Source organism: Gambusia affinis, linkage group LG17 (assembly GCF_019740435.1).
Source record: "Gambusia affinis linkage group LG17, SWU_Gaff_1.0, whole genome shotgun sequence".
Taxonomy (NCBI): domain Eukaryota; kingdom Metazoa; phylum Chordata; class Actinopteri; order Cyprinodontiformes; family Poeciliidae; genus Gambusia; species Gambusia affinis.
The window spans coordinates 3290866-3310896 of NC_057884.1; the positions used below are offsets into that span (position 1 = coordinate 3290866).

The 20031-nt window shown below is 41.2% G+C and overlaps 1 protein-coding gene across 3 annotated transcripts in view; it reads right to left on the minus strand.

Annotated features, from left to right (window-relative positions):
- Nucleotides 1-1748: 1748 nt before the first annotated feature.
- Nucleotides 1749-20031, minus strand: part of ttc28 (tetratricopeptide repeat domain 28) — a 108557-nt gene continuing 90274 nt past the window's right edge. For all 3 annotated transcript variants that reach the window (XM_044096651.1, XM_044096650.1, XM_044096652.1), the window contains 17 exons: nt 18593-18702; nt 17288-17417; nt 16939-17166; nt 16202-16355; nt 15078-15218; nt 13974-14115; nt 13670-13849; nt 12435-12997; nt 11970-12217; nt 10419-10543; nt 9318-9395; nt 9087-9246; nt 8007-8083; nt 6604-6733; nt 5615-5722; nt 4902-5523; nt 1749-3717 (listed from right to left, as the gene is read on the minus strand). In XM_044096651.1, the coding sequence (XP_043952586.1) occupies nt 2628-3717; nt 4902-5523; nt 5615-5722; nt 6604-6733; nt 8007-8083; nt 9087-9246; nt 9318-9395; nt 10419-10543; nt 11970-12217; nt 12435-12997; nt 13670-13849; nt 13974-14115; nt 15078-15218; nt 16202-16355; nt 16939-17166; nt 17288-17417; nt 18593-18702 (4286 nt within the window). In that variant the 3' untranslated portion in view covers nt 1749-2627. The remainder of the gene's footprint in view (nt 3718-4901; nt 5524-5614; nt 5723-6603; nt 6734-8006; nt 8084-9086; nt 9247-9317; nt 9396-10418; nt 10544-11969; nt 12218-12434; nt 12998-13669; nt 13850-13973; nt 14116-15077; nt 15219-16201; nt 16356-16938; nt 17167-17287; nt 17418-18592; nt 18703-20031) is intronic.

Genomic DNA, 20031 nt, shown 5'->3' on the forward strand with positions numbered 1-20031 from the left:
ATAGATACGTGAAAATTAATTTTATCCAGTTGCAACTCCCTTTCCTAGATCTACTATTTACTTGTTACTCATGGTAAGTTTTATTTCAAATATGTAAAATAGGAACGTGAAGCTGATGTCAATGCTCAAAGTCTGAGCTTTCACTGTTCAATAAGGCAATATCTAAAATAGATAGGCAATAGCCATGATGGATCACTACCATATTTTTCTAGAAGAGATGAACGGATGACACGTAAGTGGAAAAGATAAATATTTTTTCCTTGGAAACATATTTTTTATACATCTGATGTGGACTGGAGAACTGCCTTCTGCAGAGGTAAAATGCTCCTTTTGACACGAACAAAAATTCTATTCATTAATTACTAAACAGCTTGCCATAAAACAGCTATATTAAGTCTATTCAGCCCTTAAGCACTAAAGGTGATTGGAAGAAACAGCTATCCCTCACATTGACTTAGGTATTCAGTATTTTAGAATAAAATTCAACATATCCTCATTTCCTGCTAGATGGCTGTGTTGACTGTGGACTTTAGGAAACTAAAATTTGACCAACAGTGCAGATGACATGGCAACCCAAATCATCACTGACCGTGGAAACGTCACGCTGCAGTCTTCTGTGGCCCTCTTTTCTCCCAGACTCTGATTTCTACAAGGAAGAAAACTATGACTGTGTATTCGGAATGGATCTCTCTGACCACTGCTGCAAAAGTTGAACATTAGTACAAATTTATTAAAACCCGACGACAACAATTTGCCATTTGCAAAATGAAAATGAACTTCCATAAAAATATCCGTTTTATTTTTTGTTCTTGGTGTTGTAATTGTCTTTAGAAAATGTGCAGCATCGAGTGGAAAACAGGTAAATAAAAGAAAAGGATAACCATAAGCAAATAAAATAACAATTACATATTAATTTAGGATCACACTCGAGTAAACTTACACAAATAGCGAGCGTTTTAAACATGAGAAAGGGGGGAAAAAAAAAAGTCGGGACATTTCAGTGTACGTCAAAACACGTGCGCTGTAGTCAGACATGAAAACACGGTTGAAGCCAAACACTCAAAACACTTTTCTGTGTGAGAAGGCACACTCAGTCACCACATCCACACCAATCACCATGCTTTGCTATGGCAGTCGTCTCGCTTGAACGTCTTCACATTTTGTCACTTTACAACCACATGCTTCAATGGATTTTGGTAGGACTTTAAAAGACAGACCAAAACAAAGTAAAGGCGGAGTGAATTAATGCAGGACTGAATAATAATAATAATAATAATAATAATAATAATAATAATAATAATAATAATAATAATAAAAACACCAATACCCCATTTCAAGTTTGGCACAGTCACATAGAAAGCCTGATAAAAAGGACAGCAGCCGCAAGTAATAATAATAAAACAGTGTAGCAGCTAATAATGCAATAACAGACAACAATATAAAGTCTATTAAAGTTATTGCAACTTTAAGTAAAAACAATAAAGACAGCATTGAGATAAATTGTCAATTTAAGAACAATTTGAGTGAATTTTGTAATATCTTGCCAATATTGCAATGTTGGTACGTTTTTAGCATAGCATTCAAAAATAATAATTTGTAGCTGTAGTAACTAACAATAATAATACAGTAAGTAACACATACACAGAACTGTATTTCTTGTTGGATTGTGTTAGAATTTAGGAAGAGAACAGTGGTCACATAACCCAAATGTGTTTTATATTATATTGCTTATATGCTATTATACTATATCTGCATGAAGTTAGCATGGTGACCATGGCGATGATGACTTTACATTGTCCAGGGTCTTAACCAGCCACAGCTAAAAATAGTCACCAGCCCCCCTGCAACTCCTGGGGGAAATGGGGGGGTATAGATGATGGATGATTATGTCTACAGCATGGTGGTGACTGTGTCATGGTATGGGGATTTTCTTTTCTGCATGGGCCGGGAAATGAGTCAATGTTGATGGGGAAAAAGGATAGAAATCCTGACTTAAAACCTGTTAGAGGCTGAAAAACCTTGAGACTAGCAGAAGTTTACCACCCAGTGGGACAACAACTCAAAAATACAGCTAGCACTGCAGTGAAATGGTTAAGAAAGCCTATTCATTTATTAGAATGTCCTAGTCGAAGTTCAGATCCAAATTAAAATTAAGAATGTGAAAATTCTAGTTTTTAGATGTGCAAAGCGTTAAAAAGGTACCACCAAAAGACTACAGAGTTGACTCGGGGCTAAAATGTGTCACTCTTTTCCTTTTTTTTATTGGGGAAATTTCTTGAAATTATAACATTTCTTCCCTCTAACAATTAGGCATTACTTAGTCTTTTACATAAAATCCAAATAAAATGCAGTTTGTGGTCCTAACATGACAAAATGTGAAAATATTCACAAAAGTCTTATGTGCAAGGCACTGTACATCCTACACACACCCACCCACCCATAGACACACACGTAAAATCAAAGAGACCAGCGCGAAATGGTCCATTTTAGGTCCCACCTTCAGCAGGAACTAGTAGTAAATCTGTACTTTATTGAAAAAGAAGGACAGCTTCTGTCAGTCTACGTAGAAAGTGAACCCTCAGATGAGTCTGTTGCCTGAGAATTCATTGGGGTAAATATCCAAACCTTTAACATTTAGAAGACGGAAAAAACTGTCCAGGCGAGAGAAACTTGTATCCGTTCCCAGAGGGAAGTTTGATGCCTCCTTTGTGGTTTGTTGGAAGACCAGCTGATGGAGCAAGTGGAGGTTTGGGCTCCAGCTTGCGGTGCCCGTTGGGTCTGTCATGGTCTTCCTGTCTGTCTGCGTGTTTCCTGCCAGACCCGTGTCTGGGCGAGAGGTTCAGCAAACCCAAAACGTCTTTCTGAACCGTACTCATTTTTTTGCTCCCGCCTCGGAGCGAAAGCAAACGGCCGGGCGCCTCCTGTTTCTGGCCGACGCCGGCCCAGAAGGTCTTCAAGTTGTGCATCGCCTGGACCTTGTTGTCCTGCTTTGTCTGGCTGAGCTCCGAAGGGTTCGTCGGGCTGGACGCAGGCGAGACGGAGCCTCCGGAGGAGTAGGAAAGGGCTGGAGACGTGGCGCTGTCGGCCGGGGAGAGAGACGGCGATATGTGGGAGCTGTAAGGCGAGCCGGAGTATTTGGGTTTGTGTTGAGCCGGCCCGTCTGAGACGACGGGGGATTTCCTCTCCTTAGCGAGGAGAGATGAGGAAGGAGAAGAAGAGGCAGACGTGTTGATTTTCTGCAGCGATGACGAGCGGGACGGCGGTTTGGGAGGAGTTGGGGGAGGCCTGGAATCAGAGGGATGGGGTGAAAGATGCTTATGGACGGTAAAAGGGGACGATCCGGCCTTCAGACTAGCCCTGCTGGGAGGTCTGCTGAACGCACTCGTCTCGGACGGCTGGAACCCACGCGCCCCTCTGGCGGGTTTAAAGGTCGGGGTCGTGGGGGTAGACAGAGACGGTTGCCTGGTGTGAGGGTCCTCTCGGCACCCGGCTCCTCTCAGAGATGTAACTCTGGTGTTTGCTTTCTGCAGCGTCTCCACAGCTTGCATGTGGCTGTGGGTCTCCTCCAGGATCTTCTGGGCCAATTCGTGGGGATCCAGCTGTCCGGCGGGGCCCATCCTCTCTTCTTGGGATTTGACGGTGCTGTCCGTTTCGGTGCTCGATTGGTCCGACTCGGAGCTGCTGACCTTCCCTTTAACTGTTCGTGTAGGCAATGAGCTACAGGACATAAAGGAAATTGTCTTTAGCGTGGAATTTATATACACCATCCTGGAACTGTGAAAATATAATTTCCCCCTGTTAAGTCACATATTAATAAGGATCAACCACATTTTCATGGTTCAGTTTCACTTGCTGCACCCATCCCAATAATCTGAAGTACACCAGAAAGCTAAAGTTTACACAAGACCGCTGTTTGGAAACTGATGGTATACACATGGTATCTCCATGTGTATACGGCACTGCATCACCATTTACAGGAGATCACCAAGAAACCTTGAATCTGCTGTAGTTGTCATGCCGAGGCACTACATGGTGATTTGATTTCTGTCTTTGGGATGCATTAGCTTTGACCCTTGACCTCGACCTCATCTTGGAGCCACGCGCTTTCAAAATATGAGACTCCGATCACTGGTGTTGTGTAAATGAGAGGCTGAATCACAACGAGTGGTTGTGAATCAGCCAATGAATCACAACAAGCTCATTGGCTGTAACAACTGTTACTGCTAACAGTTATTACAGTTGTTAAAGCAACAACTGTAACATTTTTGTTGTAACATTTGTTACGGTTTCACTCAAAACTGACTTTGTAAAAATGAATACAAAGGTTATGTTTACATAAGACCACTGTCTGATGACTGCGGGTATTTTTGGATGATGGTCGGGGAAAAGGTTTAAGATTTGACAAGACCGGCAAGTTGTTATGCCAGCCCACTAGATGGTGCTGTGATTTTAGCACGTGGTCAAATTGCACGTGGAGTTTTAACTCTTGGAGTGAACCTTGCCAGCTTATTTAGAAAACAGTAACCCGTCTCCGATAAACCAAGTGCTCGGGTGTGTTGTATGTAATCTGTGAGATTTACATGAGATTTCATAGTCGAGCGTACCACTTGCATTCATTTCTTATGACAAATTACTTCATTTCCCACAATTCAAATGGATACTTGGGCACCTAATCCAGTTTCTTCTCCAGCAGGGCAGTTACTCATGCTAAATCGAAACTCAAAGAAGAAGTAACAAAATTGCTTCACAGTGATACAGAAGACTCACTGGCATTCACTGCAAACACTTGAAGGCAGTTGTTGCTACGAAGGGTGGAACAACTCAGTTTTAAAGTCAGGGGTCAGTTTGTAAAATAAATAACCCTAGATCAGCGTTTTTGACTAAATTAATCCTGAACTTACATTTTTTGAGTGACCTTGGAGCTTGGATGGTCCGGCAGCGCCAGCGGTGGAGCTTTGAGCGGGGACGAAGGCGTGCTGATGCTGCCCTTGGAGGAAACTATCAGAGTCTGGCCCACTGCAGACCCTCTGCCGGAACCACCTCTGCCCTGTCGGTGTCCCGCAGGGAGCGGCAGCGTGTCGCACTCCCTCCCCGCCCGCCCCAGCGGCTCGCTGCTTATAATGGAGAAGCCCTCGTACTCCTCGTCCTCTCCTCCTGCTGACGCTCCTCCGTGATTGGCCAGCCGGCCTCTTGCCAGGCGATGCGAGGAGTAGTACAGGCCCCTTCCTGCACCCTTCTTCTCTGGCTCCTGTTGATGCGAGCGATGGCTGATGATGTCACTTCCCGCCGGCTCGGGCCGAGGCAGGAAGCTGAGGGAGGAGGCGAGGGAGCTGAGGCTGTAGACGGAGATGGCGTCGCAGGAGAGGTTGTCGGAGCAACCGGGGGGTAAGAAGGAGGGCTGGGGAGGGTAACAGCTGAGAGCGAGGGGCAAAGACTGAGGCTGGGAGGCCGACTGGGAGGACGACAGAGACTCTAAAGACGACGAACTGTCCATGCTGAGTCGCTTAGGAAGCTCCGTGGAGTCTTAATATGAAAAGGAAGACAATAAATAGAGAAGTGTAATGTGAAAAAGTTCCAAATAATTTGAAATAGAAACAAAGAGAACCATTCTCACCAAACAGGGCAAGAAGGGCCTGAAGGGCAAAATGCATGTTACGTCTGCTGGCCTGTTTTCCCGTCTTTAACACAACTTCCTCCTGACCGACCTCACACAGATCAAAACCTGCAAACACAAGACGCTTCACAATATTAGAGTCAGCGAATATGCTTAGCAGAAATTCAAAAATTAAACGTTTTGTTTGGTTTTTACATACAACAGTGGCACTCTCTGTCAAGGTGAGGCCCTACAGATTTACTTTCTCTAGTAGCGCCTTACAAGTATCGCTTTGGGTTTATTTCAAATTAAATGGGTATGGAGATGGAAAAGAAAGGGGAAAAGAAAGGAAAGGGAGAAAGGTGGGGAAAAGGTTTAAAAGGAAATAAGGAGATGGGAGTAGAGGAGAAAAAGAAGCATAAAGGAAACACAAGTCAATACACTACAACTCTGCTTATAGACCCACAGAGAGGGAGAAAAGAAAATGGCAACTAACATTTGCATTTATGATAACAATTATAGGATTACTGAAAAGTACAAGTTACAATTTAATGCAAGATGTATTTAGTGTCAACCGCACCTCAATGTAAATGTATCTGAAAAACAGCCGAATCTAAACACAACAAAAACTTAACTTTACATTTTTCATACTCAAAATACTGTGCCTATCAACTGTGCTATGTTTGTGCGGCTTTTTTTTTTTTACCCAGTTGATTGACAACAATTTATTTGTGACCTCTGGAAACATTTAGTGACGCTTTTGAAATGACAACTACACAAACGTTTGACAACAATTTGGTTTGATCTGGTAAAGACGTGAGGAACTTAAATGCTTGTATTGGTCTATTTCATAAAGTTACAATAAAGTTCATTGAAACTTGTGATTCTAACCAACAAAAGCCATAATGGCCAGCGTTTGAATCCACTTGAAACAGCAAATGCCACAGAATATGAATGATAGCATGGAAGAAAACAGAGGTGAAGTTCAGTTTCCTCTAATGCCAGCTCACCCAGAGCAGCCAGGAACTCATGGCAGCCCGGCAGCCTCCAAAGCTGGACGCTGATCGACACCTGGATGGGAGCCAGGGGGAAGTCTTGCTCTTTGTCGCCGGACTGCAGCTGCACCAGGACCTGATGAAGCTTCAGACAGGAAGTGAGATGTAACAGGAAGCATGGATTGATTGATTGCTTTTTCTTTCTCCCACCACATTCCCTGAATGCCTTTCCTACCTCTGACATATTTCTATTTGGAAGCATAGACAGAGTCAATAGCATAAATAAAACATCTCACTCTAAATCACACCAAATACACTTACCGTCACCACCATGCTTTTCACGGCCTTCGAGACACAAGTGTAAGAGAAGAAGATACAGAACTTCAGCATTTTATGCTTCACACTCTATCATATATGTATGCATTTATGGTATCAATGAATGATAATTAAGATGCGGTTTGGTAGGAATGTCAGGATGACGAACAAGCAAAGAGTGATGCCTGACAGTGTCCTCCCTTAACTGTATGACCGATATGTTTGACAGCTGGTTACAAGGTGGAAATATGAGATGAACATGTCCAGATAGAAAAGGCACACTGGGATGTTAGGATCAGGGGTGAAAAGGTAATAATTTCACCACATTAAAAACAAACGTCTGCTGGATCTTCCATTTTCTCCCTCTCTGCTGTGCTGCAGCTGGGAGTCCGATTTTTTTAAATAATTTATTTTAGTTTGAAGAAGACGACTCTGTATGCCTTTGTTTGAATTGAACATGATTTTTTTGTGGAGTCAGAAGATCAGCATTTTTCAGGGAGGGCTACGGCCTCCCCTTGCCCCCCTGCCGGGAGCGCCGCTGAGCAGTAAATTCAAATTTAAGATCCATTTTGAATTGGAGTCAATGGAGCATGGAAATGCTTAAGGGACACCCGGCCAATGAAATTGTACAACATGCATCAACATAGTCAGAGTTACACAAATATTCAACATGTTAAAACAACAGCAAAATATATGCAGAGATGGAGAATTTTTTTGCACTTAGCGTCAGGATTCAGACACAGAGTCATACAGAAAGAAGTGTTCTGAAGTAATTATGATTTTTTTGTTTTTAATTTAATGAGTAAATGTTTTTTTTTTTTGTTTATTTGTTTGGAATCTAAACTGAAAGACATGTTTGATTTATTGCTCAATTTTGTTTCAAAACCACAAATTCTCTTAATAATCTATACCAACAAACTTTTAAAACCGCCAGGACAGCAAAATGTAGTAGAACAGATTTCCTCTGAGAACTTTCATCAACATAATCTTGTTGGATTTTCCAGCAGGGAAAACAGATTTTTTTTTTACTTTGAAAGACTATTAAAAATCAATTTTTCCTTCAATCAGACGCCACGGGAAGATGTGTGCAGCCACTGCTGTACCTTGTGAATGAGCTGTTCTCCTGCTTCAGATGTTGTGACCAGCTTACACAGAGCCTGCAGAGCCGGAGGAGTCAGACCTGCAGGGAAACATATGAGCTTTACTAGAGCTTCGACAGGAACACTGTAGATTTAACACTGGCTTAAATCTGAGTCAGTGGACTCACTGACTCAAAACCTGCATCGTTTCTGGAGCCTTTTTGCTTTTTGATCAAATGTCTGAACATGAGCAGTCCACGGAGATATTTTGTAAAAAATCAAATACATTTAGAATACGATTTTCCAAGGTTTTAGGCCAGAGGTGTCAAATGTCTGCAATTCAAGAATGGCACAGATCTGTCTGACCAAATCCACAGGAGGTTGAAGAAGATGGGGGATTTTTTTATTCTAAGTGAAGGTAAAAATATTCCTGATAAATTAAAAACTACCAAGGATTTTACTTTTTTGTTTATTTCACAGTAAATAAAACCCCAACTATACAGGGACTTTTACTCAGAAGCCGATTCTGCTGCTCTCAGATCTGCTTTAAATGAATGAATAAATTCCCACAGCAAGTGCTTTATAAGAAACATTGACACAAATCCTGGTCTGACTGCTAAGAACAAACTAAATGCTTTGTTCTGGTATATTTTTCAAGCGATTCCTTTCTTTCATTAAGGCAGACACGCAAAACCCTTTTTAAGTTTCTCGTATACAATTTACACAAAACTTTATTAGTTTAATTAAAATATTTCATACTAAGCTCATTGTTAAGTAGCTTATTATGAAGCTAATTGACCATATTGACCACATATTGGTCAGTACCTATATATGGTATTGATCAATATATGGTCAATGTCATATATTGGTATTGACCATATATACTGTGCATCCTTAAAATTAACAAAATCTTACCAAGTCATTTTGGAATAGTTTCTAGTGCAAAAATCTCACCACACTTGAAATAAGACAAACTAACTTTAAAGTAATTTTTTAAAGTAATATAGTCAATAATCATGAAAAAGTTCAAATTTCACTGGAAGATAAATTAATAACGTGAAAAATGTCTTGGTACATGTGGAATATTGACAACAGCTCTGTTACCGAGCAGAGACTGCAGCGTGGTGCTGCACTGTTGCAGACGATCTCCGGGGTCAGAGGTTGGGAAGAACACGGCCGCAGGGAGTCCGCCACCGCAGACGGAGACCTCCAGCCGAAATCCCACGGCGGACAGTAGGGCCTGCCACCCGGGAACGCCCCCGACCTTAACGGGCGGAGAAGGAGACATGAGGGGAGGAGCGGCAGAGCCTGGCATTTACACACACACACACACACCTTGTTCTCCACGCTTTGCTGCGACGTGTACATGGGGTTGCAGTGACCGCTCTGGATGCGCTGCAACGACTTTTCTACCTGAGGAAAGAAGTAACAAAACAACGATGTCTGCCTTAAGTCTGCCGCAAATGTTTTTTTGTTTTTTTAAAAACAAACAAAAAAACTTCAAAATGCCCACTTCAGGAAATTTGCTGTCATACTTTTTAAGAAATTCATAAAATTTCTCTTTGAGGATTTCAAAATTAGGAAAAACATAAAACATTTGCAGAAAACAAGATGAATACGTCTCCCGTGGGATATCGAAATTAATGGAAAATGAAAATAAAAAGTAAGATTTCACTCTAATTTCTTCATTACGTGTTTGCTTTGTGATTTTGTCTTTCTTTACACAAATCAGGGTCTTTTTTGTAAATGAGATGATGAATCTCAATGAGATCATTTGTATAAATAAAGGCAAAAAAATATTTGTAAAAAAATAAAGTAATTATGAAAATTTGGGTCGATATCGATACCCAATATTAATACTGCTGCTATGGTCGATAATTGATACTGACATTATACATATATTTCACTATTTCATCCACACCATTTGGGGAAAAATAAAATAAAATAATAACAAAAAACAACCAGGAAGACAGCAACAAGAAAAAAAATATATATATATATCAGTTCTTTATACCAAACAGATACAAATATGTTGATAATAAATCATTACTATTGGCCAATATGGACATATATTGGTATTGGCCATGTATATTGTGCGTCCTTAAAATAAAAAAGACAGTTTCCAAATTGCAAATATATATATAAAAAAGATCAAACAAAACCAGCGATAATTGTAGAGCAATTCTGTCACGACAAAACTGCTCAAACCAGCGATTCTTATTAAATTTATGTTTCAAAAATGGTTTAAGTGTTAAAACAATAATCTGCCAACATTTGCTTCCTAATCTACCGGTGACAATCCAGTCTGTCTGGGTATTATCATTTACTGCCACTGCTGCTTTTACTGATTTATTTTCTGTCTTTAGGGGTTTTTTGTTTTTGCACACTTCAGTTGAAACAAACATCTCCAGCTGCAGACGTGTAACGGCAGCTCACCAGGTGCAGCAGCACCCTGAGGGCGTCCCTGGCTTTCTCTGGGTACTGCAGGATCTCTGCCAGGGCCTGTCCCACCAGCGACATGGGGCTGTTCAGCTTCACATCGCTGCCTATCAGCAGGTAACCTGGAGGAAGCAGGGCGGCAGAAATAAATCATCAAGAATTAGTTTGGAGCGCAGAAAACAAAACTGATGTCTGCCTTCAGGATCCAACGGACACAAACGCATTTCTGACAGAAACATTACAAAACTACAAGCCGCACATTACAGAGGAACAATCCAGGTCAGCTTCAAAAACATCGTTCAACCTCCACACACGTAGTCTTCAACTCCTATCGCTCCATGGTAAACGCTTGCTGTCTCTAAATACAAATACACATATTTAAATATATAAATAATTGTATTTTGGCTGTCCAAATGATGCAAAATTAAACACTGATAGTTAGACATAACTGTGCATAATACTAACCTAATTAAAGGTTCCAGTCTGATGTGTGTATGGCATTTTGTGATGATGCCAATGTTAATCAGGGCTTTGAAACTGGATTACAACATGAACAACATTAAAGCTTTTAACTGAGTTAACCGCACCATCTGTAATTAATTAATTGATTAATTAAAACTATGCATGAACAAAATAAGTAACATTCTCAATTATAAAATTATTGAATAATTACATATATGAGCTCAACTACATAAACGTGTATTGCTTTCACTCTGTATTTTAGACTAAATATTTAGCTCCAAATTGAATATTTAGTTAGCAAACTACATATCTCGTAGGAAGCTGAATAGTTAGTTTGAAGATAAACCTGGGTTTATCTTCAAACCTAGTTTACTAGTTTACCTAGTCTCAATAACATATTAAAAACAATACATATTTTTGTTGCAAGCTAACGATTTTGCTTGGAGGTTCAAATTAAATATGTAGCAAGTTAAGTATTTCATTTGAAACTAAATAGTCTTAGTCTTTTGTCAAAATAACATTAAAAATAATAAATATCTTAAATATATATTTAGAGAGTTAAATATTTATTTTGAATGTAAAATTTAGCTCTAAATAAATATTCAGCCCAGTACAAATAATATTTATATATAATAAATATTATTAGAATTTAGCTTAATATATAACTTATCTGCAAATTCACACAAAAGCTGAGTCTTAATAACCTCTATTCAGTCACTGATGCTGTAGATGAAAACTAAAAATTAGTTTGAAGTTAAATATTAAGCTGATATTTAGTTTGAAACTGTGAAATGGTGAAAATATGACTTCGAAACATAAACTCCCATTTGTTTCCTCTTATGACTAAATAACTCAGATTACTGATGTCAAATTTTGAAGCTAACTTTAAAAAATGACGCCCTTTATATAATTGTGTCTCCATGAGGAACTCGGCTCAACCTTACAAACTGACCAAGTTTACATTTGAACTGCTCATACGAAGCTAGCTTGGAGGGAAACTGCTTCCTGCACACAGAACAGAGGCTGACTTGAGACAGTTTTAGTATTCCATCAGGAATCTGTGGGTGTTTCATTCTTTCAGCTCACCAGCCCAGTTGGAGGGGTGTGAGAAGTGCTTGCTGCTCTGCAGGTTCCTCATGGCCTCCGTCAGGGCCACGCTGGCTTTGCTGCCGTTCAGCAGCGCCGTGTAGAACGTGTGCATGAAGAGCTTGGAAGCAGCGACCGGCACCGGCCACAGAGACACGCACACACACTGAGCACCCGCAGCCAAGAAGGCCCGGGTCAGACCCACCACTCCGTCGGCCGTCACTCTACAGCTAGACTCCGGGTACGACCTGACACATCAAACGAGTCAGACGTCATTTAAATGCATCTGCAGAGGTGGGTAGGTTGACCCAAATATCAAGTAAGAGTAGAAGTGCTTCATAATAAAATTACTGAAGTAGAACATTCAGTAAACACCCTCCTAAAAGTATTTTTTTTTCCTCCAAAAAGTTACTCAACTGAATGTAACTGAATAAATGTAACTAGTTACTATCAACACATGAATACCTCAGAACCACCAGCTTGACAGAGAGGCACAGGTCCAGGATGTCGGCAGCAGTGAGAAGGAAGTCGTGGAGCGGCGCGCTGTCGCACACGCTCTCCATTCCGCAAACACTCTCCCCGTCCTCGCTTCTTTCTTCCGTTCCTCGGAGTCTCTCTGGGCTGCTGTGACTCCTGGGAAACAAACGCTCGACCTTCCCGTCCTGGGCCGCGCTGTCCGCTAACGCCGCCGTCCCGCGCAGAGAGGTCTCCTGCGGCCCGTCCGCGGTGCTGCGCTCATGGTTGGGGGACAGGACGATGGCGGCGAGCTTCCAGGACGTGTGGGTGGCAAAGTGAACGCACTCGGCCTGATTCAGCGCCGCTAAGACGCGCTCTTTGGTGGCGTTTGGCCCTGTCAGGGGGTGACAGCCCAGTTGCTCACCCAAAGACAGAGCCTCGTCTTGGGCCGAGGGTAAAGGCCCCCACAGCCAGCGGTCCATGACGCTGGGAGGCAGGTGAGGAGCCCCGACCACGGTGGCCACCGAACCTCCATCTGGACACAGCAGGGGACCGCTGGGGCGAGGGTGAGGCTGTAGGGAGAACGCACAAACAATTATGTTTGTTTTGTAACAAAAAGGCGACATCAGAAGATGAATTGTCTAAAAAACAAAAGGGAATGATAAAGATTCCAAAAATGTATACAAAAGTTTTAAAGTAGGCGACAAAAGAATGTGGTTCGGCTGCATGTTTTCGTTAAATATTTAATGTTTTCATACCTTGTCATACGGCACTACACTATCTGATGATTTTCATCAGCAGAGAGATTCTTTCTCTTTCCCATATTGCTTGAAACCTGTGGCCTGCTTAATAATGTGGAACATCCTTCTTAAGTAGATTTCCTTTAATTGAGCTCACCAGACAAACTAATCAACCAGCTCTGAAATTAATTAAAGTGATTCAAAGAGCCCTGACACACAATACCATCTATACATTTATTAGCACAACAAAAAATTTTATATTTAATCCAGTTTGCATAATAATTTGGAACATGGTGTAACATTAAAGAACAACCCGAATGTGTTGAAACGCGTTCTTTTATTTAACACTTTAAAACTTTCCTGTATATTTTTGTACTGCAGGTTATTCCCATTTTTTTGGAGTTCTTCAAAACTGACCACCCATTTTCCCCATTTTTCCTATTTTTTTTTTTTTTTACATTGGAGTTGTGCGCTCTACTGCCCTCCTCAGGATGAAGGGCCTACCTTGCTTGTAGCCTGCAGGCTGGCCAGAGACGGTACAGAAATGATGTTAAACCTCTCATACAGGTACTCATTGGAGGAGCTGCCTTTGAGCAAGGCAAAGGGGATCAGGTACAATTCTCCCTCCAGAACTACCACAAGCTGCCTGTTCCTGCCAACAGGTCCACTGCTGTGCATCAGACCCTGCAGCAGAAACATGGACGATATAAAAAAAACAAAAAACAAAAAAAAACATGAAAGCTCAACATTCAAATGAAAGAAGGACAGAAAAAGGAGCCGCGTCACAAACACACACACACACACACACCCCTTCCATTGGAGCGATGAGTAAGTCGTAGAGGGCTCGTAGAGGAGGTTTGCCAACGTTAGACTGTCGGCAAACAGGAGATAAGCCGTCCTTCACTGGAGACACGGTGGCGCTGTAAAGGCTCGTCATGCTCCGACAGCTCCTGTTGGAGGGCATTTACATAAAACATGGAATATACAGACCTAACAGGATTAGAAATACGCTTTCTTTGAGAGTTAGTGTTCAGACTGATGGGTCTATGAAGGTTTTACAGGAATTACACCCAGCAGCTCCCTATGTTGGAGTAGATACTTCATTTTCCCTTCAAGGAAAATAACAAGGGATAAATCAGTCCATACTTCCTTCACTTTGGGCGATGAAACTGATCTTATCCATCAACAGTAACCCCACTGTTGGGAACTTAGCTACTTTGTGGCTATATTTAGCAACTTATAATACAAGACAAAAAATCTGTATTGACCAAAATTGGAATCAGCAGGTCAGGCTTTTTGAGGGTGGGTGACCGGCCAGAAAACTGAAATCGGTGCACCGCTAAAGATAACATGTTAAAAGGTTTCCAAGCATGGTGTACTCAACAACAACAACAAAAGGTACAAGTTATTGGCCAGGGGTATTACACCAGTTTGGATTAAAAAAATATAAAATCTCCCTTAAAGAAGTTTTCTTTTTGTTACAAATATTTCCTATTGGGTTTACAAATTTTAGCGCTTAATATTGAAAGGTTTTTATTGCAAATACACAAATGTTACCAAAATTTTAAATGCTAAAAAAATAAAGTAGTACTGTTACAAATTTTAATATGAAAGCGGTTTACACCAGAGGATTTTATGTGCTTAGGGGAAAGAAGCCGTCCACGCTTAGTAAGTGTTTCCTTTATTAACCCATAAATTAACTAGTTCCCACAGGTTTTGCTGTGGGTTTGATTTCTGCCTGCCCTGTGGAATCAACAAATCTGTTACATTTGTCACACAAATGTAAGTATATTTGAAATACACTAAGTATTTTATTTTATTTTTTCACTGGGGAACATAAAATGCCTGAATGTAGTTTTGCTGGAGTTACTGCATGCGAGTGAAAAGCCGTCTTTAAAAGCTGAGGTGGAACCTGTTGAAGCGGTTGTTTCTGGACACCATGCGGAGGTAGCCGGTTGGATCGGCGGCGGAGTCCAGATTGTTGTTCAGCTCCTCAAACTGTTGCTCCAGCAGATCTCCAGCTTCACTCTCCGTCTCACTGCCGGAGCACACTCTGAAAACACAGATTCAGGCTCAGTGGTAGGCGGTCGGGTTGACTGCTTTCTTTTTTAAAGCTCTTCCTCATCAGATCTGAAGTGAATTTTGAAATCTCTGAGCTGCAGATGCAACAGAAACCTCGCTTGTGTTCAATTTAGCAAAAGTGCAGCAATACTTGCCAACACTGTGCCCGACACTAGGGGGCGCCCACTCCCCACTGAATAAACATAATTAGTCGATGCACAGCTTATTTGGGCTGTAACCAGAGTTGGGAAGTAAGTAACTAGTTATATTTACTCAGTTACAGTAACTTGAAGAACTTATTGGAAAAAAAATTACTTTTAGGAGTACTTCTTGTACTTCTTACTTTTACTTCAGTAACTTTATTATGAAGTTTCTCTACTCTCACTTGAGTAAAATTTCTAAATTATCTACCCACAACATGCTTTAACCAAAAACTCACCAGACTCAGACACACTCCTGCAGTTTTTGTTAAAGTTTCATAAGTTTTTTTTTATCAAAGGAAATTGAATTGATTTTTTCTTCTCTTTTTTTTCTTTTGCCTGATTGTGTTATTTTTTGTTACTTATACAAATTATTGTCAGTTTGGTCTTTAAAACACAAACCTTTACACTTAACTTTATTTTTGGTCCATCTGATGGTCTCATTTTTAAATATTAAATGATTGATAATTTGATCAGTTACTCAGTACTTGATAAGAGATTTTACTAAATACTGTTTTACTCTTTCTTGAGTCATTTCTTGAATGAATATTTTTCACTTTCACTTGAATAAAAATACATGGAAGGAGTTCTACTCTTGACTACAGTCTTACTCTACCCTGTTCAGGCTGTAACTTCTTTTGTCTCCCACCCCGAGGTCATGCCGCCCTGGGCAGGAAGTCACATCAGCAAATCATCTGAATCCATTTTCACAGGAATCTATTTATAGAGCAAAAGTTCTTATTTCTGACTGATCTGTCGCTGCGTCAGCCGCTACCTGCTGTGATGGCTGTCCACTCCCAGAGCCTCTCTGGCGTTGCAGATGTACTGATCCAGAGACATGGGGCCTCCCCCGTGTGGGCTCCTGCCGCCATCCTGGAACTCAGAGGCCTCAGCCTCTCCCAGGTACGCCTCGTTGAACTTCACGATGCCTGTCGCAGGGTTCAGGAAGGACACGCGACAAGTTTGAGCAGTTTCTTTACCTGACCTGAGCGACACGAAACAGAACTAGGGAGTTCATGCTTTTGCACCACACTAGGGGTTCCCGACCTTTATCATGCTGCGGCCCCCAAATGGCCTCAGCTTCTGGCTGGGGAAACATTTAATCAACCCACAGACGATGCTACACAATGTGTTAAGAAACATTGAATTTTACCCTCACTTTTCAATGGTCACTACATTATTACATGTAGTGGAGCATTTTATCAGGCAATATGCTATGATTTTATTAATTCGATGTTAAACATATTACCAGATAAAATATTTCCACCACAATCCTACGGAGCTAAATTGGGGCCATGAAGTTTGTTCAGAGGAAAAAAAAGGTTTGATCAAAAATATGATCAAATGCCACGTGACTAATCTGAATAAGGTTGTTGTTTTAACTGTATCGGTACAATCAAAATGTGACGATCTTACAAGAAAAGATAGATTTGCAACATATCATTGATCCAGCGATTCGATGGAGTCAGGATAATGTGATAGAGCCGGTTTTGTGTGGACTCAGCTGCGTACCTGTGCCTGGAGATATGAGCCAGCTGTAAAGAAAGCCTCCAGCCAGCGAGTAGTAGAGGATCAGCGCCTTCTGACCGTTGACCGTCTCCAGGATGTGCTCCACGGTGACCGGGATGTAAGGGTCGGCGCCGGACGCTTGCCTGGTTCCTCTCTGGCGTTCCACCAGCAGATCGGCGAACGCTCGAGTGCGCCCCCGCTCGGCTATGGCCAGAGCCTCGTCGTGCCGCCCTGGAAGAACGGATCAGCGCATGAAGATGGATCAAACAAACTTCGGTGCAAGTTATATATCATATTTTAAAATAATAATAATAATAATAATAAAAAGCCAGAGAAGGGTAAAACATTTCACCGAGGCTGACGAGGACTCTCTGGAGAGCCTGGTACGAGCTGGTTTGCAGATCAAACAAGGACAGCTTGTAATCCAGGTTGTGTTGCGTCTCGTGGCGGATTGTCTCAAACAACGCAGAAGCTCTGTACAGCTGAAACGAAACAAAACAATCCAACAATCAGACGACATGTACAAAGCTTCCGCTGAAAACTTCACATTCAGAACTCCATTCACATGCTTTTCTTTCTTTCATTGCATTGTCTTTTTCTATTTGTTTGTTTTGTAAAAATATTTCAAGCAGAACTTACTGATCTCAAATGGTTCAGATCAGTTAACCATGCAGTTACAATGTTAACCACTGGGTGGTGCCAGCACAAAGTCTGGCTGATTTGCAACGACTCTGAATCTGACAAGAAAGTCTTCATAAACTCAGAGATGATCAATTATTGCAGCAACTAGAAGTCAGTGAGGAAAAGAAGTATCAGAATAAAAAGTGTTGAACTGTGCGGCTGATCAGTACTGGACGTGACACTCTACCGTTACTGTTTAATTTTTCAGTTTCCTAACACATCTTTTGGTCATTAGCTACTTAAAAACCAGCTATATTTCATAAAGTATGAGAGAAAAATACCCAAATAACTTAAACTGGGTTCTGTTTATGTCTGGACATGAATCAAGGAAGGACTAAAAACTGCGTTCAAGTTATAATAAAGGAAAAAAGCAGGTTTTGCTTGTTGTATTACTCAATGACCAAGCTAACGAGGGTAAACAATACAGTCTTAATACTCTTGCTTTTGTAAAAAAAATATGTTGAAGTTACGACGGCGTATTAGGGCCATTGTAAATAAAAATAAATTGAATAAATTTCCACCACAAAATCTCCAAAAAAGAGAGAAAATGTCTGAGCTTGAAAACTCAGAAAACTACTTTAAAAAACCCGGAAATTTTGAGATTAAGCTCAGAAACTTTGTAAAAAAAACAAACAAAAAACAACCAAACAAACAAAAGAAGAACTTTTCTAGAAATAAACCCCCACAAACATTTTCTTGAAAGAAACATGGACCTTTGTGAGTTTCTCTGAAAATTCCCAAAAGTCAAAGATGTTCAACTTTTCGAACTCAGATATTCCCATGCTTTATCTAGACAATTCCTAAGATTAATCCCAAAACTTCAGAGTTTTGGCCTCTATATGCTGTCATGTGAAGTAGTGCTAATCCTTTTGGCTACTCTACACCCCTTTGCTGTTTATTAATTATGTTACAGTGTACTAAGTGACATAGTGGCATTCCTGCTTCCCACTTCTTGAAACCTAATGACTTCATAAACCTGGTGCTGTGCCTCCTCCAGGTTGCCGCCGGCCCACAGAGAAAGACCGAGGCGATGGCGGATCTTGGCTTCGTCTTCTCTCCGGCTCAGCTGCTCAGCCAGCCGCAGACCTGGGAGGGAATCACATCACGGAGATCAGACGGCGGCTCATCAAAACAAAATAAAAGAAAAAAACGTGACAACTGAAGCAGGCTCCGCTGATTAGCCTGTGATGCTCGGATGCATCGTTCACTTTCTCCCACTGTTCCTTTCCTCTCGTTTTTGATCGGCTCATTCAAATTCACACTCGCTGTATTCTCTCTCTCTTGTCTTCGGTTTGTCCCAGACATGTTTGATGTCGACTCCTGGGAGGGGCGCGGGCGGCCTCACCCGCTTCGGTTTAGTTCTCATTAGGGCCTCAGATTGAGAAGAATCTCATCAGATAAAGAAAACATTCCCGCCTCTGTGCGTGTTCGTCTCCTTTGAGGTCGTGTGCTCCTCTGTGTGTTTTTCTTGTGGGGGTTAATTGGAGGCTCATTTCCAAACGTTTCCTCACCTCAACGCTGAGCGCAATCCTGTGCTGCTTGTGGAAATAATGATCAATTTACAGCCAAAGGATCTGAGAGACACACAGAGGTCAGGAATGATCAAATAACAGGCTAACTAAAGCTGCTTAAGTCTGGATTTGGACTGAATGAAGCTGCGTCAGTTTTGACTGTGGAAGAGGTTCTAATAGCACACACGATGCATCTTCAGATTATTACACTAGAAAAGGTTTTCCAGATTACATGAGTAACTCTGCAAAATCTAAAAATAGCTCAAAGTACACTATGAAAAGAGTTAGCAAACGGGTTTTTTTTATGTGACTAATTACGCGACATCTACCTTCTGCATGTTTTTGTTGTTCCATTTGGATTTCTGCTGAATCTGGAAACAGTCCAAGCGCTTAAAAAAAATCATTTAAAGTATTTCGGTTTCAATGTTTCCTCTCGTTTTTTTGATATTGACGTCACAGTCGGCGGGTGCTGCCTCTCACCTAGCAACCAAAATGTAGCTAACCCGCTAGGCAGAGGGTAAAACAACCAATGGGTCCAAACGACCCCCTCTCTGAAACAAGTCATTCTGAAAGGTCAAAATAGGCAGAACAGAACTGGTGACATCTCATTATTTGAGAATTGTGTTCAAATGAACATGTTTTGCTCATGTTCATGTGCAAATTGTTGAAAGTAAGTTTTAATTCTAAACATGAATTCAAAACATTTTTGCCTCCCCTGTTACTCCACCCCAAAAAACTCCACAGCTTTACCTAAAGAAGTCTAATTCTGATGCCGAATTAGATTAGTCTGTAGACGTGATACGCAGGTTGACATGGTAACTATTCGGCCAAATCTCGCCTTGCTGTGAACAATTACTTTATTCTGGGCTAAAGAATAAATGCTTGGTCAAATATGTAAAAACAA